The sequence below is a fragment of the Mesoplodon densirostris genome, chromosome 3 (genome assembly GCF_025265405.1).
Source record: "Mesoplodon densirostris isolate mMesDen1 chromosome 3, mMesDen1 primary haplotype, whole genome shotgun sequence".
NCBI classification, from domain to species: domain Eukaryota; kingdom Metazoa; phylum Chordata; class Mammalia; order Artiodactyla; family Ziphiidae; genus Mesoplodon; species Mesoplodon densirostris.
Genome location: NC_082663.1, coordinates 121,931,655 through 121,956,765, shown reverse-complemented (window position 1 = coordinate 121,956,765; position 25,111 = coordinate 121,931,655). Strand labels below are relative to the sequence as shown.

The following is a 25,111-nucleotide window of genomic DNA, read 5'->3' as shown; positions in this document are numbered from 1 at the left end:
AGAATTCATGCCTCCAACCTCGGCCAGTCTTTTGGTGCATCTGTTCCCTTCATCCCAGTGGGATGGAAGAAGGAATGTAAATGGGCAGAGCCAAATCCATGTACAACACGTAGAAACCAACTTAATGGAGACTCCCCACGGGTGCTGGATCTAGAAGGGAGGCTGTCCTCACCACGCAATTGCTGCGCAACCAGGGCTAATGGGGACCTCCATTTGAGAAAATCCAGGGACAGCAAGAAACAAAATTCTGCCCATCTAAGATGGACAACACAAATGGCTCTTTGTACAGTGAAATGGTCACCACCAGTATATGATTATTTTCTCCTATACCAAATTAAGTACTCAATAAGTGCTTGAAAAAACAAAAAACTGATGGAACAAAAATATGGATTATCTCTTAGCTGTAATTTAAGGAAGAAGGATCATTGTTGTATGCTAATGAGAGGTGATGGGTGAAGATGCTCATGTTTGGAAGCACTAAATTGCTTTACATTGAGGGGATTCAGAATGGAGCGGAGGAGGAAGTGGAGGGAGAGGAAGACTGAAAGGCTGGGACGGAAAAGGACTGAGTACAGAGACAATGAGAGAGAGTGAGAGAGACAGAGGTGGGCACAGAGACTCAGAGGCTTGTGGATAAAGAGAGGGCTTTGGAAGAGAGAGTGAGGGTTTGGGAAAGAAATGCAAAGCGCTGTGCAAGGTGAACTCTGCAGTCTGCCCTATGAAACTGATGTATATGAAATTAATTTTCCATCTGTTATTGGACTATGTGAAAAGGGCCGGACAGAGTTTCACATATGTGAAGGGGATATTTGGAGTGGTCTGACTTTAAAGATAGTTTATATGGTGTATGCAAAACTCTCTTTGGGGGGCCTTGGAGGGACTTCAAACCACAGCCCTTGTGGCTGTAGACTGGGAGAGATGTACTAGACACATTAAAATGCCTAGAGCAGAGGAAACACATGGAGGCTTCCAACATGAACCCTAATTCCAAAGTCACCAGGACAAATCACCCAAATTGCTCCCTTGGTTTCTGATGGAATTACCTTCTATTCAAGCAGCTCCATGGATGCGTGGATGCGGAGTGTGAGAAACGCAGGAGGCTGGCTGGCCTTCCGTCAAGTTCACAGGGCTCCTAACACCTGGTGACTTGGGTTCTCTGGGAAATGAAGAGATGCATGGGGGCAAAAGGAGAGGCCGTTGGTGGTGACAGCCAATACCTGGGTCACAAATGAGTAACTTAATGAATGATCAGGTCATGGGGGCAGATGTACGTGCCAGGCAATGGGTAAAATCCCCACTTCTAAAAATACTACTGCGGTACCAGTGAAGACACGTAACCTTGTCATGGCGATTAAAGGCAAGTTAGGGCTTTCTTTCAACAGACCCCTTTTGAGGCTCACTTACTAGCTGTTGACCTTGGACAGGCCACTGAGCAGTTGTAAGCTTTGGTTTCACTTTATTAAAAAAATGAGGATAACATTAGTATCTGCCTCAAAGAATTATGGTGAGGAGGACATGAGTTAACTTGCAGCCCACAATATGTTAATGATGATGATGATCATTATTATGATAAGGTCACTCGATAATCAACGTGTACAATTAGCATCTACTCACTCTTGTAAGATGAAGTTCTCATGTTGGTTTTCCAGTCTCTTCTTCACCTCTTTCTTGTACAGTCCTTGTAGTCAGCACCAATTCATTCTCCTAAATGGTGGGGTAAGTAGATATTTAAAAATACTAAAGTTTATTGGCTTTGCTTTTTAGTCCTCAGTGGTGTCACTGATGCATTTTTACACTAAAAATATAAATTTGTATATAGAGGGTATCTACAACATTAGAGGATTATAATAGGCAGTACAGTGGTTTCTGTGTCAACAGTAAGTATGTCTCATTAGAAAATAATTAGGAGGAAGATGGCCTTAGTCCTAGGAACAGACTACCGTCTTCCCTGTGTGATCTGACGGTATACAGGAAGCTGTGGACGCAGGCAATTGCTAGCAGAACCTTCAAAATGCTCCGCCCCATAAAATGTCCTTTGGCAGTGACTGCCCTTTAATAACCCCACTGAACACCTCCACATGCCTTCTTCTCCAGCTCTGGTTCTGTTCCCACCAGTAAACCCAGAACTGCCCTTTACAAATTAACTGTTGGCTGTCTCGGAAATGCCCCTCACCGCCACCTACCCCGCCCCCGCCTTCCCCATGGGTCCCCCATGCCCAAGCTCCCGGGGCTATCTCCATACAAGGGCCTCAGCACCTGGCCAAAACAGTGGGAGGGTGGAGGGCACAACCTCAGTGCTGGCCTCTCGGCATTTGTGGGTTTCAGCCAGACCCTGAGTGTTATTTTAGTGCAACTTCGGCATTTAATTTGAGGATGTGTGTGGATCAGAAGGAGGGACCAAAACATTATTTTTTTTCCTCTCCGCCAAATGATCAAATTTGATGTTCTAAAAAACACACAGCCTGGTCCAGAGCTGTGTCCAATTGGGAAGTGAGACATGCCTGAAAATCCCTCCCCTACCAGGGACCATCCTTCCTTAACCACTGGCCACGGCACAGGCCTGTTTACTGTGGACAGCACCTGGGCAGTCTGTGGTTACCACCCGCCCAGGAGCCTGTGCCCTGAGGCTCTCCTTCCCTTCTTGAAAGTGCATGCTGCACCTTTGCTGGAAGAACATTCTACAAGGTTGTTTAATTTCTTACAGCACCATAACCAGGAGCTGCTCAGCCATGGCTGAAGGGGAAATCACAACCTTCACAGCCCTGACCGAGAAGTTTAACCTGCCTCCAGGGAATTACAAGCAGCCCAAACTCCTCTACTGTAGCAACGGGGGCCACTTCCTGAGGATCCTTCCAGATGGCACAGTGGATGGGACAAGGGACAGGAGTGACCAGCACAGTAAGCACCCACCTCACCTTTCTGGTGCCTTCCCTTAGTCAAGGACGGAAGAAGGGATGATAGCTAAAGAAGGGCTGTACCCGCTTCCCCAAGGCTGTATGCAAGCATGACACACTCAGAGGCAGGGGGAACAAGGTGTAAAGGGTCTAGGTGTGGAAAAGGGGGAGTTGTGAAGGCTACAGCCTGCCTAAAGAGGTCCTATTTCAAGAGTTGAAGAGGACTCTCTGTTGACCTAACACAACTGCTGTGAGATCAGACTGGCTACCAATGTTCAGTTGTTCCAGATTTCTCTAACTAGCGAGAGGTCTGGTCCCCAGGGCCCTGCTCGCTCCATGACAGGAAGGGCCACATGGGGCAGGGCCGGTAAACCCCCCACAAAGACATGGGCTCAATTTCAAGTTAACTGACTCTCCAGGTTATCTTCCTACTGGGCTTGATTTGTGAAATCCTAGTTCATAATCGTAGTCTCACACATCATAAATTGCGCCGCTCTCACTCTGCATATCGTGCAGATGTGTTTGGGGGTAACCGGGAGGAGTGAAGTCATTCTCCAGACCTTATAGAAACCAAAGGGCAAGAGCGATTCCAGCCAAAGGCCGACTATCTCTTCCGGGCTTTCCTGCCAGCCCAGCTCCCAGATGGTGTTGATAAATGGAGGTATGACCTTGGAGAAAAGAATCTCCTTGACTATCTAAGAAAAAAAATTTCTTCGTTCTGCTTTAGTACTTCTGGCGGTGGTGTGTTATGTTTGATGTTAGGTGTCTGGGTCCTACTGTGATGTGCTCAGGGATTCCCTGAGCACCACCAAGGCATTAGATGCTGGAGAGGAGCCAGAAATCAGATCTGGTCCCTGATAAGAGGGTCTGAAGGGTCAGACATGTCACGCACCAAGAGAAGGAACGTATGGATGAAATCAGGAGACACAGAATAGCACGGGTGGAAATTAAGGTTGCTGCAGGATGGCTTTAAAATGAAATGCAGAACACTGGCTTTGATGTGATCGTTTATATATCAGGTAGTCTTTCTTATTCACAGATGTGCACCAAAGGTTGCAGGCACTAAGCACAAACGGCCACCCCAGTGGCGCTCACTCTCCATCCTCAGATGCACAGGTGGTGGGGACGGAAGCCAGCGCTTACCCAACCAGGTGGCACTGTCCTGTCCTTCCCACCCACCAAGCAGACCCTTGAGATGAGAAGCAGGAAGACTGAGGTTGGGGCTGGACGCTGCAGGGTTAGATTTTTTCAGCTTGGTTTTGATGGCTTGTCTTCAGATGGGCCTGTTGAATGCCTTATACCCGATGCAAAACAGGTACCAGAGTGAAGCAAAAAAAAAAAAAGCACTGCTGAGTAGGTCAAACACATACAGAAGCAATGTTTACTGCAAATAAATGGACTCAGACTGCAGTCTGTTGTGTTGTGTCAGACAAGCTACACAATTCATGTGATCTGCCTCCTACAACACAAAGGGAACAAGCTGTAATTTCTCAAAGGTTTTAAACATTTCTAATAAGTCTTAGCTTTCTGAACCAATGGGAATGCTCTCTGGTCCTTAGAGTCCCAGGAGAAAAAACAACCTTGGTGATGTGTTCCATGGCGTTAAGCTGGCTCTTCTGGGAAACCTTAAATTCTGGGGTAACAAGAAGCTACAATTACAATTCCAAGTACTGGAATTTCTGTACAAATGGTAGATGACTTCACTGTTAACATTATAGACTGCACTCTGGGTATGGAACTTTGGGACAACTTCTGCATAGCGCTGCGAATTCAGCTGCCCAACCTCAGATGTCAGGAGCCCTGGAGGGCAGCATACGGTAGCGTAGGAGTGTGTGTGAGGAGGTCTGCACACAAGTGATGCTGGATTAATTACTTCCCAAGTGAACTTGGGCTAGTTACTTAAGTGTTTTGGCCTCACTTTTCTCACGTGTAAAATAAGAATGATATTACTTGCCTCACAGGCTCCGTGGGAGGGTTCCATGAGATAACGCAGTGAGCGTTCTTGACACAGTCCCCTGACCCAGAGCAACAACTCAGCACGTGTGGCTATTCTTGGCATCACTGTCACCACCACCACCACGACTTCCAGGTAGTTAACGCGGCACATGGAGATACAGCACAACACTTAAGGACCTTGCCTAGTCTCTTCTCTTCAATAACACAGCCCTCCATGAAGGCCAAGGGTCTAGATTCAGGTTTTGATTCAAGGCCTCTCTGGCAACATTCAGAGTCGTTGCATTGGCCTAGTTACTTAGTCTAGAACTAAGAACAAGGGCCAAGGAGGTCAGAAATCAAAGTCGGGTGAGTGAGCAGAAATACACCCCCGTACCAGTCAATGCCAGGAGAACTGGATAAGCCACATAGACCCTGCAGAGTCAGGGGCCCTAGACTTAGAGACAGAAACCCTGAGTTCCTATTCCTATGCCTCCACTTTCTAACTGGAGCAGCGCCAGACGATTCCCGTTCTCTCCATTTTGCATAAAGTGCTCTGCCAAAGCAGCTTCCCATCCCCCATCCCCAAGACCCTTCTGACCATTCTCTCTTGTCTAGCAATGTGAAAGTCTCCAGTGTTCCCAGCTATCTCATCTTGGGGGAAAATACTGAGGCTCAGTTACCTCACCTGTGCAACGGGAAGAGCAGCACTGCCTTGTGTGCCTGACAAAGCTGAAAACTCTTATGAGATCCTACAGCCGAGAGGACTCCCTTCCTACCATGGATGTGCCCTGTGAATGTGGTTCTGTTGCCCTCTTCTGCCCAGTGATGGTACTGCCACAATCCTTCTGAATTTCAAGTTTCTTCAGAAACAGAATCAACCCAGGCAGGCATGGAGTGGATGATCCCTGAGTGGTTGGCACAGCCTGGCGAGGGAATGGTTTCTATTCTTTGATCATTAGTTTGAGCATGACTGGAGGCCATGGTGACAAGTAGAGAGCCACACTCTAAGACTTCCTTCAGGAAGAATATTTCTAAAAGCCAATCAAATATTTAGGTAAATCTACATAATTATGCAAGGTAGAACTGTACACCTTCCAGCTCTACAAGGCAAAAACACAAAAAAACAAAAAACCTACTTTCACAGGTATTCCTTTGTTTTCTTTTTTTTTTTTTTTTTGCGGTACGCGGGCCTCTCACTGTCGTGGCCTCTCCCACTGTGGAGCACAGGCTCCGGACGCGCAGGCTCAGCGGCCATGGCTCATGGGCCCAGCTGCTCCGCGGCACGTGGGATCTTCCCGGACCGGGGCACAAACCCGTGTCCCCTGCATCGGCAGGCAGACTCTCAACCACTGCGCCACCAGGGAAGCCCCCTTTTTTCTAATTTTATTTTTTTAACATCTTTATTGGTGTATAACTGCTTTACAATGGTGTGTTAGTTTCTGCTTTATAACAAAGTGAATCAGCTATACGTATACACTCATCCCCATATCTCCTCCCTCTTGCATCTTCCTCCCACCCTCCCTATCTCACCCCTCTAGGTGGTCACAAAGCACCGAGCTGATCTCCCTGTGCTATGCGGCTGCTTCCCACTAGCTATCAGGTTTACATTTGGTAGTGTATATATGTCCATGCCACTCTCTCAATTAGTCCCAGCTTACCCTTCCCCCTCACTGTGTCCTCAAGTCCATTCTCTATGTCTGCATCTTTATTCCTGTCCTGCCCCTAGGTTCTTCAGAACCTTTTTTTTTTTTTTAGATTCCATATATATGTGTTAGCATACAGTATTTGTTTTTCTCTTTCTGACTTACTTCACTCTGTATGACAGACTCTAGGTCCATCCACCTCACTGCAAATAACTCAGTTTCATTTCTTTTAAGGGCTGAGTAATATTCCATTGTATATATGTGCCACATCTTCTTTATCCATTCATCTGTTGATGGACACTTAGGTTGCTTCCATGTCCTGGCTATTGTAAATAGAGCTGCAATGAACATTGTGGTACATGACTCTTTTTGAATTATGGTTTTCTTAGGGTATATGCCCAGTAGTGGGATTGCTGGGTCATATGGTAGTTCTATTTCTAGTTTTTTAAGGAACCTCCATACTGTTCTCCATAGTAGCTGTATCAATTTACATTCCCACCAACAGTGCAAGAGGTTTCCCTTTTCTCCACACCCTCTCCAGCATTTATTGTTTGTAGATTTTTTGATGATGGCCATTCTGACTGGTTTGAGGTGATACCTCATTGTAGTTTTGATTTGCATTTGTCTAATGATTAGTGATGTTGAGCGTCCTTTCATGTGTTTGTGGGCAATCTGTATATCTTCTTTGGAGAAATGTCTATTTAGGTCTTCTGCCCATTTTTGGATTGGGTTGTTCTTTTGATATTGAGCTGCATGAGCTGCTTGTATATTTTGGAGATTAATCCTTTGTCAGTTGCTTCATTTGCAAATATTTTCTCCCATTCTGAGGGTTGTCTTTTCATCTTGCTTATGGTTTCCTTTGCTGTGCAAAAGCTTTGAAGTTTCATTATGTCCCATTTATTTATTTTTGTTATTTCCATTTCCCTAGGAGGTGGGTCAAAAAGGATCTTGCTGTGATTTATGTCATAGAGTGTTCTGCCTATGTTTTCCTCTAAGAGTTTTATAGTGTCTGGCCTTACATTTAGGTCTTTAATCCATTTTGAGTTTATTTTTGTGTATGGTGTTAGGGAGTACTCTAATTTCCTTCTTTTAGATGTAGCTGTCCAGTTTTCCCAGTACCACTTACTGAAGAGGCTGTCTTTTCTCCACTGTATACTTTTGCCTTCTTTGTCAAAGATAAGGTGACCATATGTGCATGGGTTTATCTCTGGGCTTTCTATCTCGTTCCATTGATCTATATTTCTGTTTTTGTGCCAGTACCATACTGTCTTGATTACTGTAGCTTTGTAGTATAGTCTGAAGTCCGGGAGCCTGACTCCTTCAGCTCCGTTTTTCTTTCCCAAGATTGCTTTGGCTATTCGGGATCTTTTGTGTTTCCATACAAATTGTGCAATTTTTTGTTTTACTTCTGTGAAAAATGCCACTGGTAGTTTGATAGGGAATGCAGTGAATCTGTGGATTGCTTTGGGTAGTACAGTCATTTTCACAATGTTGATTCTTCCAATTCAAGAACATGGCATATCTCTACACCTGTCTGTATCACCTTTAATTTCTTTCATCAGTGTCTTATAATTTTCTGCATACAGGTCTTTGGTCTCCTTACGTAGGTTTATTCCTAGGTATTTTACTCTTTTTTGTTGCAATGGTAAATGGGAGTGTTTCCTTAATTTCTCTTTCAGATTTTTCATTGTTAGTGTATAGGAATGCAACAGATTGCTGTGCATTAATTTTGTATCCTGCTACTCTACCAAATTCATTGATTAGCTCTAGTAGTTTTCTGGTAGCATGTTTAGGATTCTCTATGTATAGTATCATGTCACCTGCAAACAGTGACAGTTTTACTTTTTTTTTTTTTTTTTTTTTGGCTACGTTGGGTCTTCATTGCTGCCTGTGGGCTTTCTCTAGTTGGCAGCAAGCAGGGGCTACTCTTCATTGCGGTGCACGGGCTTCTCAGTGTGGTGGCTTCTGTTGTTGTGAAGCATGGGCTCTAGGCGCTTGGGCTTCAGTAGTTGTGGCACACGGGATCTAGAGCACAGGCTCAGTAGCTGTGGCACATGGGCTTAGATGCTCCACGGCATGTGGGATCTTCCCAGACCAGGGATTGAACCCGTGGTCCCCCGCATTGACAGGCAGATTCTTAACCACTGCACCACCAGGGGAAGTCCCAGTTTTACTTCTTCTTTTACGAGTCTGTGTTCTTCTGCCAGCGTTTAGTAGGTGTTCTGTAGGAGTTGTTCCACATGTAGATGTATTTTTGATGTATTTGTGGGGAGGAAGGTGATCTCCACATCTTACTCCTCCACCATCTTGAAGGTCCTACCCACAGCTTTTCTTTGTCCCCAGCCAGTTGAGCTGCCCTGGGCAAGATAAGGAAGTTTTCAAAAATGTGTCCTCTTCCTACCTCCAAGAGAATCAGTTTCCTAGAACCTAACACAAGGCCTTGCTTGGAGTGGTATAAACTACGCTGGATGACTGTGTATGGGCTGCTGTAATGTAGACCTGAGTCAAAGGTCTCCACTGGTGGGAATTTCTGGCCTGCAGAGAAGATGTTTTGGGTTCATCCCTTTACGATGGCTCAAATCACTGCTGTAGGAAATTAGCAATGCAGACTGTGGACATTTGTCACTTCGCCATACCAGGAAGGCCAGGCAGGATGACAGAGGAGAGCTGCAGACTGCGAGAAGGGGCATTGGGGGCAGGGTGTGAGAAGCTTCATGCTGACTCTTAGGGCTTGACTTGGGGAGGCTAGTAAATGGTCGTGTCACCAGGAGAGGGAGGCTCCTGGAGGAGGAACAGGGCCAGGGAAAGAGGACCTGTTCCATCTCAGACACAGGGCGTTTGAGGAGCGCCTCGTGGACCAGGCAGCCCTCCTTGGGGTTATCACTTCACATTTACTTGTGCAATTATTTAATGGTTCTCTCCCTCAGTGGGCTCCCTGAGAATGGGGACTTTGTCTCTTACAGCTCAACACTGCAATTTGTGTGTCTAGCACATTGCCTGGCAGCTGGGATCATGCTCAAGAAATATTAATTTGATGAGTTAATGAACTGTGTTAGTGGCAGGTAAATTCAAATTCAACCATACATTCCATAAATATCTATCGAGCACCTGATATATGCCAAGCACTGCGCTAGACTCTTTCATTTCCTCTTAGCCACGATCCTGTGAGGTTATTAATTATCATTCAAAACTAACTGCCCTGTGAACTAACCCTGTGAACACAGGGCCTGGCACCAGCCAGCAACTGGGAAACCTGGCACTGACCCACAGCTGCATCTTCCAGGACTCTCTCCATAGCCCACTACCATCCCCGACACCAACAGCACAGCTGTGCATCCCACACACTGATCAAATAAACCTGCTGAATTCACACAGTCCACTGTGTGGGTCAGATGGGTGTAGGTGCAGGGCCCATCACTGCTGTTTACTGGTTTCCTGTCACCTCGGGGAAGTTACTTTTCCTCCACGTGCCTCAGCTTCCTCATTCTAAAAACAAGGATGGCCACAGTACCCACCCTCATAGAAAAGTAGCAATTCTAACTGTGGTAGTTTGTGAAAGTGTTCAACACCCTGCCAGGCACATGGTAAGTGCTTGGAACATGGTATTTATCATCCTCCTTCTCATCATCATCCTGAGGCTTGCTCGGCCTTCCTTATCTAACCATATGCTCTTGGGAGTCTGCTGAGTTAAGCAAACACTACACTAGCTCCCTCCATCTCAGCGTCTCCGAGACTGTCCAGGCTTGGAGCTCTGAAGGCCTGGCATGTAGGTACCTCATGCCCAGGCACCAGCCCCACAAGCCCTGCCCTGTCTGACCTCTCCGCACGGCAAGCTGTCTTGGGCAAAGCAAGGAGGAGCTCCATGCCTGATTCTGCTCTTCCTGCTGGAGTTCCCTCTCTGCCTAAGAGGGCCGTGACTTATTCCTGGATGGGATTCATAACTGGAACAGTAACTGAAGGATAGGAAAATGCTCACGAGCATCCCAAACCTGCAGCCCCTCCTGCGGCGTGCACCCCCTCGCCTCGCCAGGCACGTAGGAGGTTGCACGGAGAACGGGATTACCGGCACTGCTCACCACACAAATGGAAATGTTCCTGAGCAAAGTGTGTGCCAATCAAATATTTATAAATCAAACCACATCCTAAAGGCAGTAGAGGAGCTCACTGGCCCCAAGAACCCTGCTCTGCGGCCCTTTAGAAAGGGCAGGCTCCTTCCCTTCAGTGAATCCCTCCTGCCCCTAGTTCTGGGGGCAGTCCGGACCCACGTTCTGCTACCACTCGACACCTCATGGTGAAGGCACTGTGCTCCCCATCAGCTTAGGCCAAAAGTTAAAACTAGCTTTTCAGAGGACCATGGTGGGCAGAGCTGGGCCAGGCTGCCAGGCATCAGAAAGAGGGGCTGGTCTTCAGGCAGGAACGCTCTCCCCAGCGGGATGCCACGCCAAAGGCCTCCCTCCCTCTCCTCCCCACTGCTCCCTTATCTGCTTATACAGCAGGGGTTTTTCCAGATAAACACTTTTTAAACTATCACACAGTCCATGGACTATATCAAAATTTCCCAGGCACCTTTTTCAGACCCTAAAGGGGAAGCAGACACCTTCACACATTCTAAGAAAAGTCTTTTTCGTGTGTGTGTGTGTGTGTGTGTGTGTGTGTGTATGTGTGTGTGTGCCTATTCCAAACCACTGGAATTTTTTTTTCCACAAACTCCATTTTATTTCTTCTCTGTCTTTCTCTAATGTTTTACGGCGCCCGGCTTATGGCTACATTTTAATTATAAATGCCACTGACATAAAACAACCTCACGGAGTTCTGAATGAAGCTGACCTCATTTTGGGTAAACACGGCAAAGGACGGGAAGTCTCCAACCCAGAATAAACCAGGCACGTAATCTCTCTTGGCCTCTCTTTGGAGAGCAGAGGTGGAAAGCAGGCCTCTTTTAAAGGCCACGGAGGAACGTGCTGCAGAAGCAGAACCCCCGCCTGCAGGCGTTCATCCTGCTGAATGCACCAGCTGTAATCTTATCTTTAAAAATTCCTATGGCAGGACAGGAAGATACTAGGATAGTGCCCAAGGCTCATGTCTCTTGCCTCTGGCAGGCTCCTAACTCCTGTTCCTTCTTTCTATCCTTGGAAAGTAAGCGATCATGTGTCTTACTGTGAATAAACTACTATTAATAGCTAATGGAAGGGTCTGAGGAGCAGAAGAGAAAGCCAGGGATACCGGCTTATAGTTCCTCAGGAAAAAAAGGAAGAACATCTAGTCGGGGACCAGCATATCCACTCAAAGGCCTGGATTCCTCCTTACATAGGTTCCCCTAAGTAAAGACGCATGGAGGCATCCAAAGGATGAGGGTCCAAAGGATGAAGCCGGAGCAGGGTCTGCAAAGGCGATTTGGTACATTTCAGTTATTTGACATTTACTTTTGCTAAATCAGCTACTTCCAAACCAGCACACCCTAATGCATTCCTAGAAACGGAGCAGGACTGGATTCCACTAGGGACACTATGGTTACAAATCCACCAGGCAAACGCCTCCCGCCTTCCTGCAATGCTTTATAAATATGAATTTCTCTAAGAAACTTGTATCTATCACTAGAGTACCTTTTTAAAAATTGCTTTCCATTTCTTCTGCTAAGTCAAAAGTCACTGTCCGCATTTCGGAACTAGGGAACACTGAGTTCCCATAGAGCTAAATGATCTGTCTCGTTTTTCAAAAAGTACTCACTCCTTCATCCTTGGGATGCTACAGAGCCACTGACCTTCCCACTCATAGACAGCAAGTCCTAAATTCCCCGTATGGGAGGGAAGAGGTGCTCCCCCTCTGTGCACTGGGTGCTAACCTGGTGGAAGGTGCTGGAAGAAGAAAATGAACAGAGCAGGTGTGGCTTTAGTGGCCCTTCACCAGCTTTCCTGGTTCCCTGTCTGCCCTTAAGAAGACGCACCTTTTGCAGATAACTATGCTCAGGTCTAGATGGTACCTGAGGTCAAGCCTGCACTGGGTCATAGAGCACCGCAGGGGCAGAGGCAGCAAGAAGCTGAGTGTCTGCCCACCAACCAAGAACCAGGCCTTACACATCAACTACCCACCCCCCACCCCCCAAAAGTACGAAAACATCAGCAGCCCCATCATCCAAAGTTAACCACTGTTATCACCTGGCTGTTCTTACCTCAGAACTGTGTTTTTAAAGAAATGAAGAGCTGGGATGAAGGGAAAGTTCCTTCCACTCCCCTCCCCAACCTCAATCCTTCTCATCCTCCCCAGAGTAGCCACTGCTATGCATTTGGTCTGAATCGAGTGCACATTTTTATCTTTTACTCCCTATCTATTCATGAGCTATGCGCATTGTTTTATGTTTTTTACAAAAATTTCATCAAGGATTTACCATTAACATTCTTTTGCAATTTGCTTTCTTTCACTGCACATTATTTTCTGCTTTTCTTTGAAAGGGAAAACAATTATAGAGAGAGAGAGAAAAGAGAGTTTTTGTTGTAGTTGCACTTTTGTTTGCTTTTAGCTAAAAAACAAGTGGGGTTTTTGCTACTGTGCTGCTTGATCACTCTGGGTCGTCTGTACCCCTAATTGGGTGTCAGCCCCTGAAGGCAGGGACCTTGCCGGCACTGAGCACAGCGCCCAGCACACAATGGCCAGTGCATGAAAACGTGGTGACTGGGTGGCTTTCCCTGAGCCCCCTGCTTGCTCCAGGAGAGAGGAGCTGCTGCTTCCACCCAGGCTGCTGGCCAGGCCCTCCCTCTCTTTCTAGCCCCCCCCCCTCACTCGCTCTCCTTCCCACCCCCCAGCAGCAGCCGCGGGAGGATGTAGGTTTGGAAAACTGGAATGAAGTCACACTAGGGAGTTGGACACCTAGTCAGTTACACGAGCAACACGCTGGGTGTTACTCCTTCCTGCCAGCTCTGCTTGCAGAAGGATATATGCTTAAGAAACTCAGCCAGAAAGAAATCCAGTGAAAATGAGCTATGAAACTTGGACATCCTGGAGAAATAATATCTACAGAGGAAACTCTTGAGACGAACTCTCACCAGTGCTACAGCCCTGGTGTTGGGGCTCAGGGCCGAGGACTGAGTCGTGCGCCAGGCAGCTCTGCTTCATGTTTACCTCCGTGGGGCATTTACACAGCCAAGACGGGACTCCTCAGACAGCAAAGTCAACTCTACTTAGCCCCACAGAGAGACAAACGGGCACTATTTAAGGCATAGGGCAGAAATGGACTAGAGAATGAAAAGCTTTATAAAAAAACTCTTCCTTGGTGATAGTGATGTGTCAGTGTAGGTTCATCAGTTATAACAACTGGATCACTCTGGTGGGGGATGATGGTAATGGGGAGGCTATGCCCATGCAGGGGAGAGGGCATATTGGTACATTTCTACACCTGCCCCTTATTTTTGCTGTGAACCCAAAACTGCTCTACAAAATAACGTCCGTTTAAGAAGATTTTCCTGGGGCTTCCCTGGTGGTGCAGTGGTTGAGAGTCCGCCTGCCGATGCAGGGGACACGGGTTTGTGCCCCGGACCAGGAAGACCCCACATGGCGCAGAGTGGCTGGGCCCGTGAGCCATGGCCGCTGAGCCTGCACGTCCGGAGCCTGTGCTCCGCAACGGGAGAGGCCACAACGGTGAGAGGCCCACGTACAGCGAAAAAAAAAAAAAAAAAAAGAAGATTTTCCTGGATTACCCAAAAGGACTTGCCCTTTGGGACTGCTGTTGCACCTATAATGCGTCTGACTAAATACCTACTTATATGGATGGTAGGTGGAAAAAAAGTCCCAGGCAACTAACATCACTCAATTCTACGGCTATGAAATGGGATCCTGGATGGTCATCTGCCATCTGGTACATGTCTGACCTTGAACACAAGGGGGACCAAGGAGGGAAGTGAATATGGCTTGATTTGGACCAATCTCCCGGATAACTGGAGCTCAAGGTATTGTACGAAAGAAAGGAAAAAGTAGGATACCTGAAATAGGTGAGCCTGGGTTCTGGTCCTGGTTTTGCCCCTGATTATAAGTATAATGTTTGGTAAAACATGCTCTTACCAAACTTCAGTTTCCTTACCTGTAGGACAGAGCCAGTGCCACCTTCCTCCAGGGATGCTGTGAAGAGTGATGAGGTCACCTAAACACAGTAAAAATGGCAATAATTGTACTGGACACTTACAGTCATCAGATCATTCAACCCCACAATTCCATGAAGCAGATACTATCATTATAGATAAGGAAATAGAGGTAAATACCATGCCCAATCATCACACAGCTAATACATAGCCAAACCAAAATCTGAATTCATGCAGTTTGCTTCTGGAGTCCAAACTCTTTTGTTTACTCTTTATACCAAGATAGAAACTAGCATGATGCCTGGCGCATTGTAGGTAATCAGTAAACGATTATTCCCTTCCTTTGGTGTCTCTTAAATATACATGATTATGATGGGAAACTGATACAAAATACATTTGAAAGTTCTCTGAAAACCATGAAGTCCAATGAAAATACAGAGCATTAAAAAAACAATTTATTGAGATAAATTCACATACCTTACAATTCACCCATTTAAAGTATGCAATTCAGTGGTTTTTTTTACATTCAGAGATTTGTGCAACCATCTCTATAATCAACTTTCATCATCCCAAAAAGAAACCCTATACCTCTTAACCACAGTTTCCCTTCTCTCTCCAAGCCCTTCCTCAGCCCCTGGCTACCACTAACCTGCTTCCTGTCTCTATGGGTTTGCCTATTCTGGACATTTCTTTTTTTTTTTTTTTTTTTTTTTTTTTGCGGTATGCGGGCCTCTCACTGTTGTGGCCTCTCCCGTTGCGGAGCACAGGCTCCGGACGCGCAGGCTCAGCGGCCATGGCTCACGGGCCCAGCCGCTCCGCGGCATATGGGATCCTCCCAGACCGGGGCACGAACCCGTATCCCCTGCATCGGCAGGCGGACTCTCAACCACTTGCGCCACCAGGGAGGCCCTGGACATTTCTTTTAAATGGAATCATACAATATGTGGTCCTTTGTGAGTGGCTTCTTCACTTAGCATGTTTTCAAGGGTCAGCCATGTTTTTGTGAGTGGCTTCTTCACTTAGCATGTTTTCAAGGGTCAGCCATGTTTTTGTGAGTGGCTTCTTCACTTAGCATGTTTTCAAGGGTCAGCCATGTTGCAGCATGCATCAGTACTTTGTTGCTTTTTATGGCCAAATAATACTCTATTGTATACAGCATTGTTATTAAATGTATTTACATGATTCCTAGACTGTTAGAGCTGAAAAAACTCTAGAGACTGAATCCAAACCACTCCCATTTTACTAACAAGGAGACTGTAGCCTGAAGGTTAAACAGCCTAGCCAAGGTCACCCTGCTGGTCAGTGGTACAGCCCAGCCTTGACCCTTACAACTCTCAACTTGGCCCCATCTTACTTCACTCCACAAAGCATTATTGGAAACACAATTCAAAATGCACAGCTTACTGATGATGGGCCAACAGAATCATCTCTGCAACAATTAGCCTAACATCATTCATTCAGCAAATGCATAATGTCTGTAGCCAGAGCACAGGGTGCTATGGGAGGCACTGGAGACTGAAGGAGGAACAGAATAGATAAGATTCCTGCCCTTTCTCCCAAGTGTGCAGTCCCCTGGGGAGGTAGAAATTAATGAGTAAAGCCCTAAACTATAAAAATAAGTGCACACTGTACAAAATGCCATGAAGGAAACAAACAGGGACCGAGAAAGACAATGATGCAGGGACTAGGGTGGCATGGGTCCTGGCTGAAAGGACTTGTTGTGCAGAGTGTGGAGGGGCACTTGGGTGGGGAAGGCCTCTCTGAGGAGGGAGTTTTAGGCTGAGGCCAGAAGGAAAAGGACCATCTTTGTGAATATTAGGGGAGAGGAGGTACCAGACAGAGGGCAGAGCGTGCGCCAAGAGCCTTAGGCAGGAGGGAGCTCAGGGTGGGACAATGACTCAGGGAGCAAGTGGTGTGACACGAGGCTGGAGAGGGGAGGCCTCTGGTCTGCGCTCTCATGACTACCTCTCAGAGCTAAGTGGAGTTAGGAAGACCGGTGGGAAAGGAGACTGTGGCTTCCGCTTTCCTTCCCGTGAATTAAATAAACGCCACTTGCCAGAGGAGGCCCTGAGTTTCTGTGGCTAAGACTTCCAAGGACAAGAGAACTGCATCTTCAATAAGGGTGATGTAACTATGTGTCACCCTTAGGATGAATCAGAAGATAAGGAAAACAGAGGGAAATGAGAAAATACAGACATATTAATAAGGAAGTGGTGAAATGATTATGGTACAGCCACATAATAGAACACAATTCAACTGGCTAAAAGAAGGTAACTCCTTCACTACTGAAGTGGAAAGATTTCCAGTCAGTTGTTAAGTGAAAAACACAAGGTGTAGAACTGTATGGTATCTCACTATTTGTGTAGAAAAAAAAAAAAAAAGGCAGGAGGGATAACAACTCTCTAGAAGGATATACTCAAAATATGTCTCAGGGGGCTTCCCTGGTGGCACAGTGGTTGAGAGTCCGCCTGCCAATGCAGGGGACACAGGTTCGTGCCCCGGTCTGGGAAGATCCCACATGCCGTGGAGCGGCTGGGCCCGTGAGCCATGGCCGCTGAGCCTGCGCGTCCGGAGTCTGTGCTCCACAGCGGGAGAGGCCAAAGCAGTGAGAGGCCCGCGTACCGTGAAAAAAAAAAAAAAAAAAAAAATGTCTCAGAGGCGTTTACTTGTTTGTCTCTGTCTCCCCAGGAGAACGTGCCCCAGAGGAAGGGCAAGGATCCTGTCTGTCCTGTATCCCCATCAGTTGGGAGCGGGAGGCTGGAAGGACTGGGAGAAGACATTCACCATCTCCTCTTCTATGTTTCCAAGTCTGAAACATGGGAATATATTTCTGATTCTAAGAAATTAAATGAAAACAAGGAAAAGCAATAAGGGGTCTAGAGGTGTCAACCGAAGCCCTGTATTCCTTCTAGCACCCCTTGCGCCTCAAACTTTGACAAAGTCAACCCTTAGAGGGGTCTGACTCCAAGAGAACTACTGGGTGCTCACTGGTCCCCAGTCTAGATTTCACTCCTTATCCTAACAATGGCTATGACCAAAGAAATCTTCCAGAAGAATCCAGAATTTCAATTCCCAAATGGGAACCATCAAAGCACCTCTCTCCAGGGTCACTCCAGAGAGGATTAACAAATGAATAATATCAAGTGGGACTCCAGTGAGGTATCCAGCAGTGAGCAAGGCACCATGGGAGTATCAGTCAGTATAAATGGAAAGAGGGCAACTCAGGGTATCTCAGTCCTCGCCCTCAACTTCAATGTTTCTCAACCTCGGCATTATTGACTTTTTGAGCTGAATAATTCCTTGACGTGAAGGGCTTGCCTGGGCGCTGTAGGATGTTTATTTAGCACCATCCCTCGCTTCTACTCACTAGATGCCGGTAGCACCATCCCGCTCCAGCTGGGAAAACCAAAAATGTCTCCAGACATGGCTAACTGTCCCCTCTAGAACAAAATCATCCCCAGGTAAGAAGCACCATTCCCATCCCAGGTGGCTGCTTCATTCTCCCTTTCAAACGCCAGGGTTTCCCCTCTGCCTGTATCCCAGCGGCGTTGCCACAGAGGTTGGGGGTTGACTGAACTTCATTGTGGGTGAGTTCCCTGAGTTTCTTATGTGCCAAGCAATCTAACTTCCTGGGAACCTCTTCTATCTGGGAAAATAACACTATCAGATTTTGAAAGATAACAATCTGTCCACGAGAAGCTCCCACACCAGGAAGGCCCGGGCCATAAAAAGGTACCACTGCCAAAGCAGGTAGATAACTGAAGCTGAACACCCTCAGGCTGGCCGGTTGCTGACTCTATGATACCCCCAAGCTCACTGGGATGATGGAACCAGGGAAGTGAATGCTGTTTCCTCCTGTGACCATGCCCTGTAAAGTGCACATAGGGTCATGATGTAACGAACAAGGCAGATGGGTGGGCGAGCCCGCCATCATCTCTCCTTCCCTTGAGAACATGATTCCCAATGGACAGCTTTCTTTGGAGGGCAAAGAAAAAGGAACTGTATTTCTATGTTTTGATTAATTTGAGGCTCATCCTTGAGGGCTCTTTGAGATGAATGAGCAGAATTTTCCATGGCTAACTGTCTTGGCCACCAGGCCCTATCGGCAAAAGCTTAGTGTTTATTTACTTTTGCTCGTGTTATTTTTATTTCAGTTCAGCTGCAGCTCAGTGCGGAAAGCGTGGGGGAGGTGTATATAAAGAGTACGGAGACTGGCCAGTACTTGGCCATGGACACCGACGGGCTTTTGTACGGCTCAGTAAGTATGAGGCTGACATGCTTCCAGACTCGGCCAAGGTTTGAGGTTTCCAGAAATCTTGTTACATGGAGTGATGCAAACTATAAAGCGTCAATTAGTCTCTGTTTGTTATTTTTTCCAGCAGGATTCCCACCCTCCACCCTGCCTTATTTTAGGCACAAACATAAAAGAGTTTCTTGTGGGATTCTCTCAAAATACTCCAACGTATTATCACGTAGACAAAGAGAAAAAACATTGATTGAAATTTTAGTAACTCATCCAATCACTCACTCCAGAATACTCAATCCCACTTCATTATTTCATTCCAAAAATGTTTCTTGAGCATCTACCATGGGCTATATAGGTGTGTCTCTTAAGGCTTTTTACAAAAATTGCAGAGCCCAGACTCTAGCAGTTGATATTTCATGCATAAAACTTTGAAAATAGCCCTTTTATTCTGGAAGGGTCACTTAAAAGGATAAAACGTTTAATAACATGGGCTTCCCTGGTGGCGCAGTGGTTGGGAGTATGCCTGCCGATGCAGGGGACACGGGTTCGTGCCCCGGTCCGGGTGGATCCCACATGCCGCAGAGCGGCTGGGCCCGTGAGCTATGGCCGCTGAGCCTGTGCGGCTGGGGCCTGTGCTCCACAACGGGAGAGGCCACAGCAGTGAGAGGCCCGCGTACCACAAAAAAAAAAAGTGTAATAACTTAATTCAACAAACACTGAGCAAACGCCTCCTGTTGTCCAAGTACAGTTGGGTACTGAGTGGGTGCAAAGATGAATAAGCCACATCCTTGCCCTGAAGAAGCAAAGTCCAAGAGTTTATTCAGTAGCTAAAATCATGCTGCATCTCCTGCTCCATCTCTCTCCTAGTTAATGCTTTATGTATGTTTGACTCGGTACCTATTGATCTTTGTGAGAAAAGAAGAGAATAGGGGCAATCTGATTTTGTCCCTATTGGTATCTCTGGTAAACGATTTGAATGGAAAGAGAGCTGAAGCCAATGGCTGCAGGTTTTGAAACTATTTCTGGATTTCAATGATCCTTTCTCTGTAGCCTAACAACTGAACATTAAGGCTTCACCAAACCCCCTTCTTCCCTTTTATGAAGATGTCTACCAAAAGGCAGCCAGTAGGTGGGATTTTTGTTTGGGGCTCCCTTTAACTTACATCAAATTGCCAAGTGGCAATGGGCACAGGAAACCCTCTCTTGAAGCTGTAATCTCAGCCAGGGTTTGGGATGTGAACACAAGTTCATTTTTTTTCATGCTGCCCACTATGGCTCAGGAAATGAGACCATCAGAGGAACAGGTAGTTCCTGTAGGCTATTTGCTGAAATATGGATTGATTTGGACAACTTGAAAGGGCTTGGAGCTAGGCAGTGACTGGTACATAGCGAGTAGACTTGTTTTTTTCAGGCGGGGCTTCCAATCAGCAATAAAATCAACAGGCCCATCAATCATTCAATCTCAGACTCATAAATGAATCTCATGCCTCTGCCACTTTGGCAAGTTACTCACCTACGCTGAACCTTACGTGAAACGAGGACAGTAATGGATAATTACCGCATACTTACATACTTAAGAAGAGTCAGAGAGACAACGCACAGAACCCACCCACTGGTGTAGCAATGGCAGCTATGAGGCAGCTGGTTTACAAATCCCTTACCCTCGTTATTTCTTGCATTATGTGTTACAATTTTATGGCTTTTCCTCCTTTAAATCAATTCCGATGTTTATTATAACCTTCTCTTACTTGTATAAAAATTTGATAAAGACTCCCCTAAATCCAGACACGTCTAGGCTCCAGACACCCCCTTCTCCCATCATAATCCTGGACATCACTGATTCACCTGAAATATTCACAGGGTGGTATTAATATATTATGCCCAAGGATTTTTCTATTCCCCCATTGATAAAGGTAAGTTCAAAAACATCTCAGGGCTCTGCCTCATGCTCTCAACCGATTGTAGGTATTCATCCATCCTGATACAAATTCGTGTGTGTGGAAAGGACAGATTTATTTAAAAAAATAAGTTTTAAAGGCTCTAAAACATTAATATATTTATCTTTGGGAGTGGTAAATGGCTGACTTTATAATACATGAATGCCTTTCTGTATTTTCCAAATTTTTTACAGTTGGTATCTGTCACCTATGTAATTGGGAAAAAGCATGCTAACTATAAAAAAGAAATTAATTAAAACAATAGGCATGAATCAACGGTTAATCCCCAGGCCCGTGGCATTGCACGAAGTGCACAGTAAGCACTGACAAATCCTGGTTGAGGCACAGATAGAGCATCTCCAATTTGGCCTGCTGACTCAGCCTGTGACTCAGCCATTCTGTGTGTCAACTGCTCTAGTGTAACAGACACATCAGGTGGGGGACGTGGCCGCCCCGAGCTTCGTCACAGAACACAGGCCTGACGCCCACTGAGTGGTGTCATGGGGTGAGTCCTCCCTGCAGGAGAGTGGGAAACCCACACAGGTCCAAAACTGCCTACCTCCTCCCACCCTTGACAACGTGCATCAAACAATAATGTCTGGATGAGTTCCTCTAGAGGCAACAGAGTCACCTAATTAAATATTACATCTATGTCCCATCTTGTTCCAAAATGATCTGAAGTGTCTCACCCAGTTGTCACCGCACTAGACTACAGATGAAAAAGGGGCAGAATACTTCCTGTTACGTAGTTCCTTACTAAACAAAGGTAATTTTGAATACTTTACAGGAACTCAAGAATCAGATACATTCATCACCTAGCTGGTGTGTACCTATTATTTGCAAAATTCTTTATCTTGGGGGGAGACACAAGGCTGACAAGATTCCATCTCTTCCCTCAGTAGGACTGACAGTCTAACAGACAAACATGCCACAAATAGCGAATAAACAATAGGACTGGAAACCACCAGAAAGGGACTCACCAACCACTGTGGGTGAAGAGGTAATATAGAGATCACATGACTTGGAATTGGAGCAAAGTCCATACACAGCATATGTATTTTAATACTCCTGTTTATATCCAAATATAATAAATGTATTCTAAAATCTTGACAAACAGAAAGGGCAAAGAACTGGGATTCCTCCCACTCTAACAGATGAATTTTAGTAAAAAAGTAACTGTTGGTAGATATTTTCAATGTAATTGAACTATTTAACATGTTTTAACTATCTATCCAACTTAATAAATTTACAGTTGCATTGGATCCCACTGTATGGATGTACCGCTATCCACTTAACCAATCACCTTTCCATGGGTATTTATGTTGTTTCCAATATGTCACCATTATAGCCAATACTTCAAAGAACAACCTTGAAAATACCACTATCTCATAAGCGTCAGTTCCTAGGAGTGAAATCCCTGAGTCAAGGATAATGCATATTTTAAATTTTGATATATATTGCCAAAGTCCCCTCACAAAGTTTCCACCAACTTATCTCACCAACAGTGTCTGACAGTGACTATTTCCCACACTCTCTCCCATACCAAGACTTGTAAATCTTTTTGCTCTTTGCAGATATTATAGCCAACATGTTAAATCATTTTTGAATTTGCATCTTCTTGCTAGTGAGATTAAATATGTTTTCATAGGTTTATCACCCATTTTTAAAACAGCAGACATAGTATGCCATTTTGATAATACCCTAAGTTTCTATCGATATGGCCCTATCTATGTCTCTCTGTGTGCTCATACATAAAGAGGTACAGAAGGATGTTCATCAACTGTTAACAGGTGCCTATATCTGGGTGGGTGCACTTTGGGGTGATTTTTTCTTTTTTCTTTCTTTTTTCAAAGTAAAGTTGTGATTTTTTTTTATAAGTACCATTCTTTTGATAAGTAGCAAAAAAAAAAAAAAAAAGCTATTCTCACTGGAAAAAAAAAATCCTTTAAGTTCCAGGACATGTTTTATGCAAGCATTTATGTTCATAACAACACTAAAGTAAAACCCTGATACTGTTGGTGAAAATCACCAGGTTGTAAAGTATAATTGGTAGGTTTTCATATATTCTTCAAGACCAAACTTAAGAATGCCCCACTGCTTCACAGTCTGGTTTTACCCATTTTGGATGCTTTTCATGGTCAAACCTAGGTGCCAGGCCTCCGCAGAGACAAAAGACCCAGCTCTGCCCTTAAGGTACTTAAAGTCATTCAGGATTTCCCAAGTGGGAGACTCTAGGGTCCTGAGCAGAACAGATGTGAGGGGAGCTTACATAATAGCAGATGTACATTGAAGGCTCATTATGTACTGGGTCCTGTTCCAAGTCGTCATTTCTATCCTCAGAGATAGGTTCCGTTATTTTCCCAATGTCACTGAAGAAGAAACCGAAGCACAGAGAGCCTCACTAATTTGCCCAAGGTCACACAGCCAGTAAACAGAGGAACCCGATCTAAAACCACTCACTAATTATTCTACTCTTTCCTGGTTTTATTTTTTTTAGCAGACACCCAATGAGGAATGCTTGTTCCTGGAAAGGCTGGAGGAAAACCATTACAACACCTACGCATCCAAGAAGCATGCAGAAAAGAATTGGTTCGTTGGTCTCAAGAAGAACGGAAGCTGCAAACGCGGTCCTCGGACTCACTACGGCCAGAAAGCAATCTTGTTTCTTCCCCTGCCAGTCTCCTCTGATTAAAGAAATCTGTTCTGGGTGCTGATCACTCCAGAGGAGCCCGAAGGGGTCCTCACCCGGTTGACCCCAAATTGTACCCTTGACCATTGGCCGCGCTAACCCCTGGCCCACAGAGCCTAAACTTGTAACGTGCTTCTAAACGCCCAGTTCACTTTTTTTGTAAAGCCCTTCACCCTGGCACAGTTTGGAACCGAGGGACCAAATGGCTTTTAGGGGCCAACTGGCTGGCCAGTCTGGGTCTGGTTTGGAAGTCCAGTTGCCTCTGGGCATCTGCTGCAGGCTGAGCCTCTTAATGCACGGGTAGAGCCAAATGAAGTGTGAGCAGAGGGCTGCCAAGTGGGTTGTAACTGCATGCAATTCCCTCTACAGAGTAAACCCTGCCCGCAAGTCCCCTGAATATCTGGCATGACTCCCTTTCATCCTTTCAATCCCCCACAATTATTAGTAGAGAAGCTATGGCTACGTTAGAGGAAGGCAGCTTTCCATGAGTGGAAACAGGGATGAATAAATCCCCTCTCAGAAGGGATTCAAATGGCAAGGGGAGACTGACTGGATTCTAGTGGACAGCTTACAAGGATGGGATCTCAATGTGCAATGAATGAAGGCTGAGAGGCTCAGGCACAGGAGAGCAGAATGAAGGCACAGCCTTGGCAGTTGTTACAACGCCTTGACTTCCCCAAGGTTATTCCGCAGCAGGAAGCCCCTGGATGATGTCAGGTGGAGAAGAGAACTAGGTTCTTGATAAAAGCCAGGACTCTGGGTATTGGGAAATTCATTTGGGTCTGGGGAGTGGGTGTGGGAGTGATGAGAAAGGGAAACATGGGCCGAGGGGACATTATCCTCCAAAGAGGATGATTCTAGAAGTGAGAAGGAAAGAGAAAGGGACGCCATGACCTGTGCTCGGCCACCAGAAAGCGGAGGCTTTGGGGTCCTGGGGCAGTGCTTACAAATCATACGGGCATCTTGTTGGACTGCAGGTTCTGGTTTGGTAGGTCTGCGGTAGAGTTTTCCCATTTCTTACAAGCTCCCAGGTGCTGTAGATGCTGCGCCTCTCCCCACACCCCTACTTTAAGTAGCAAAGTCCCTAAAAGCGTTATTCAAATGAAGGGGGCTCAAACCCCGACCCTCCCCGGCCACACCCTTAAAAACGCATGTCCCATGGATCTTCCCGCAATCAGGCAGCATCAGCAGTTATGCCTGAGTGAAGGAGTCGGGGTTTAAGGCACTTTGGCCCAATGCCTGTAAAATGCCCATTTAGAAGATATACAAAAGCATACTTCAAAAATGTTAAACCCTCACAAACAGCTTTTCCCAAGACGCCATTTGTGTGACGGTTACTTATATAAATACGCTTCCTGCTTAAGTAAACTTGACCCAAGTGGCTAGCAAATTAGAAACACCATTCATCTCTGACATGATATTGTTGCCATGTAAAGGCCTTTAATAAGCCATTTAAATTTACTGTGAGACTATACCTTTTAGTCACATTTAAAAATATATAGCTCAAAGGCAGTTAAACTGATTAGCACTCAGCCACTGAGAATGATAATAATAGGATATGATATATAAGCTCCTCAATTATCTACTACTTAGACTACGTTTACCTTAGAAAATGAGATTTTTCTTTGTTTTCCACTGTGCTGTTATAAATTTTCCTTTGCAAATGGGGATTCTTAAGCAATGATATAATTGTGCATA

General features: G+C 45.8%; 1 protein-coding gene and 1 long non-coding RNA gene across 3 annotated transcripts; one reads left to right on the top strand and one right to left on the bottom strand.

Moving 5' to 3' along the window:
* Positions 1 to 1,049: 1,049 nt before the first annotated feature.
* LOC132485495 (uncharacterized) lies at positions 1,050 to 14,605 on the bottom strand. Its single transcript, XR_009531413.1, has 3 exons — positions 14,544 to 14,605; positions 1,615 to 1,704; positions 1,050 to 1,156 (listed from the first exon to the last, which is right to left on the bottom strand). It is a non-coding gene; the product is annotated as an uncharacterized LOC132485495 (long non-coding RNA).
* Positions 2,730 to 23,416, top strand: FGF1 (fibroblast growth factor 1). 2 transcript variants are annotated; one of them, XM_060092031.1, is made up of 3 exons: positions 2,730 to 2,898; positions 18,696 to 18,799; positions 23,225 to 23,416. In XM_060092031.1, exons 1-3 carry the CDS (start codon positions 2,730 to 2,732, stop codon positions 23,414 to 23,416), a joined length of 465 nt encoding a protein of 154 aa, XP_059948014.1. The 2 variants fall into 2 exon arrangements, with proteins under 2 accessions (XP_059948014.1, XP_059948013.1); XM_060092030.1 differs by having other exon boundaries at positions 23,222 to 23,416.
* Positions 23,417 to 25,111: the final 1,695 nt, after the last annotated feature.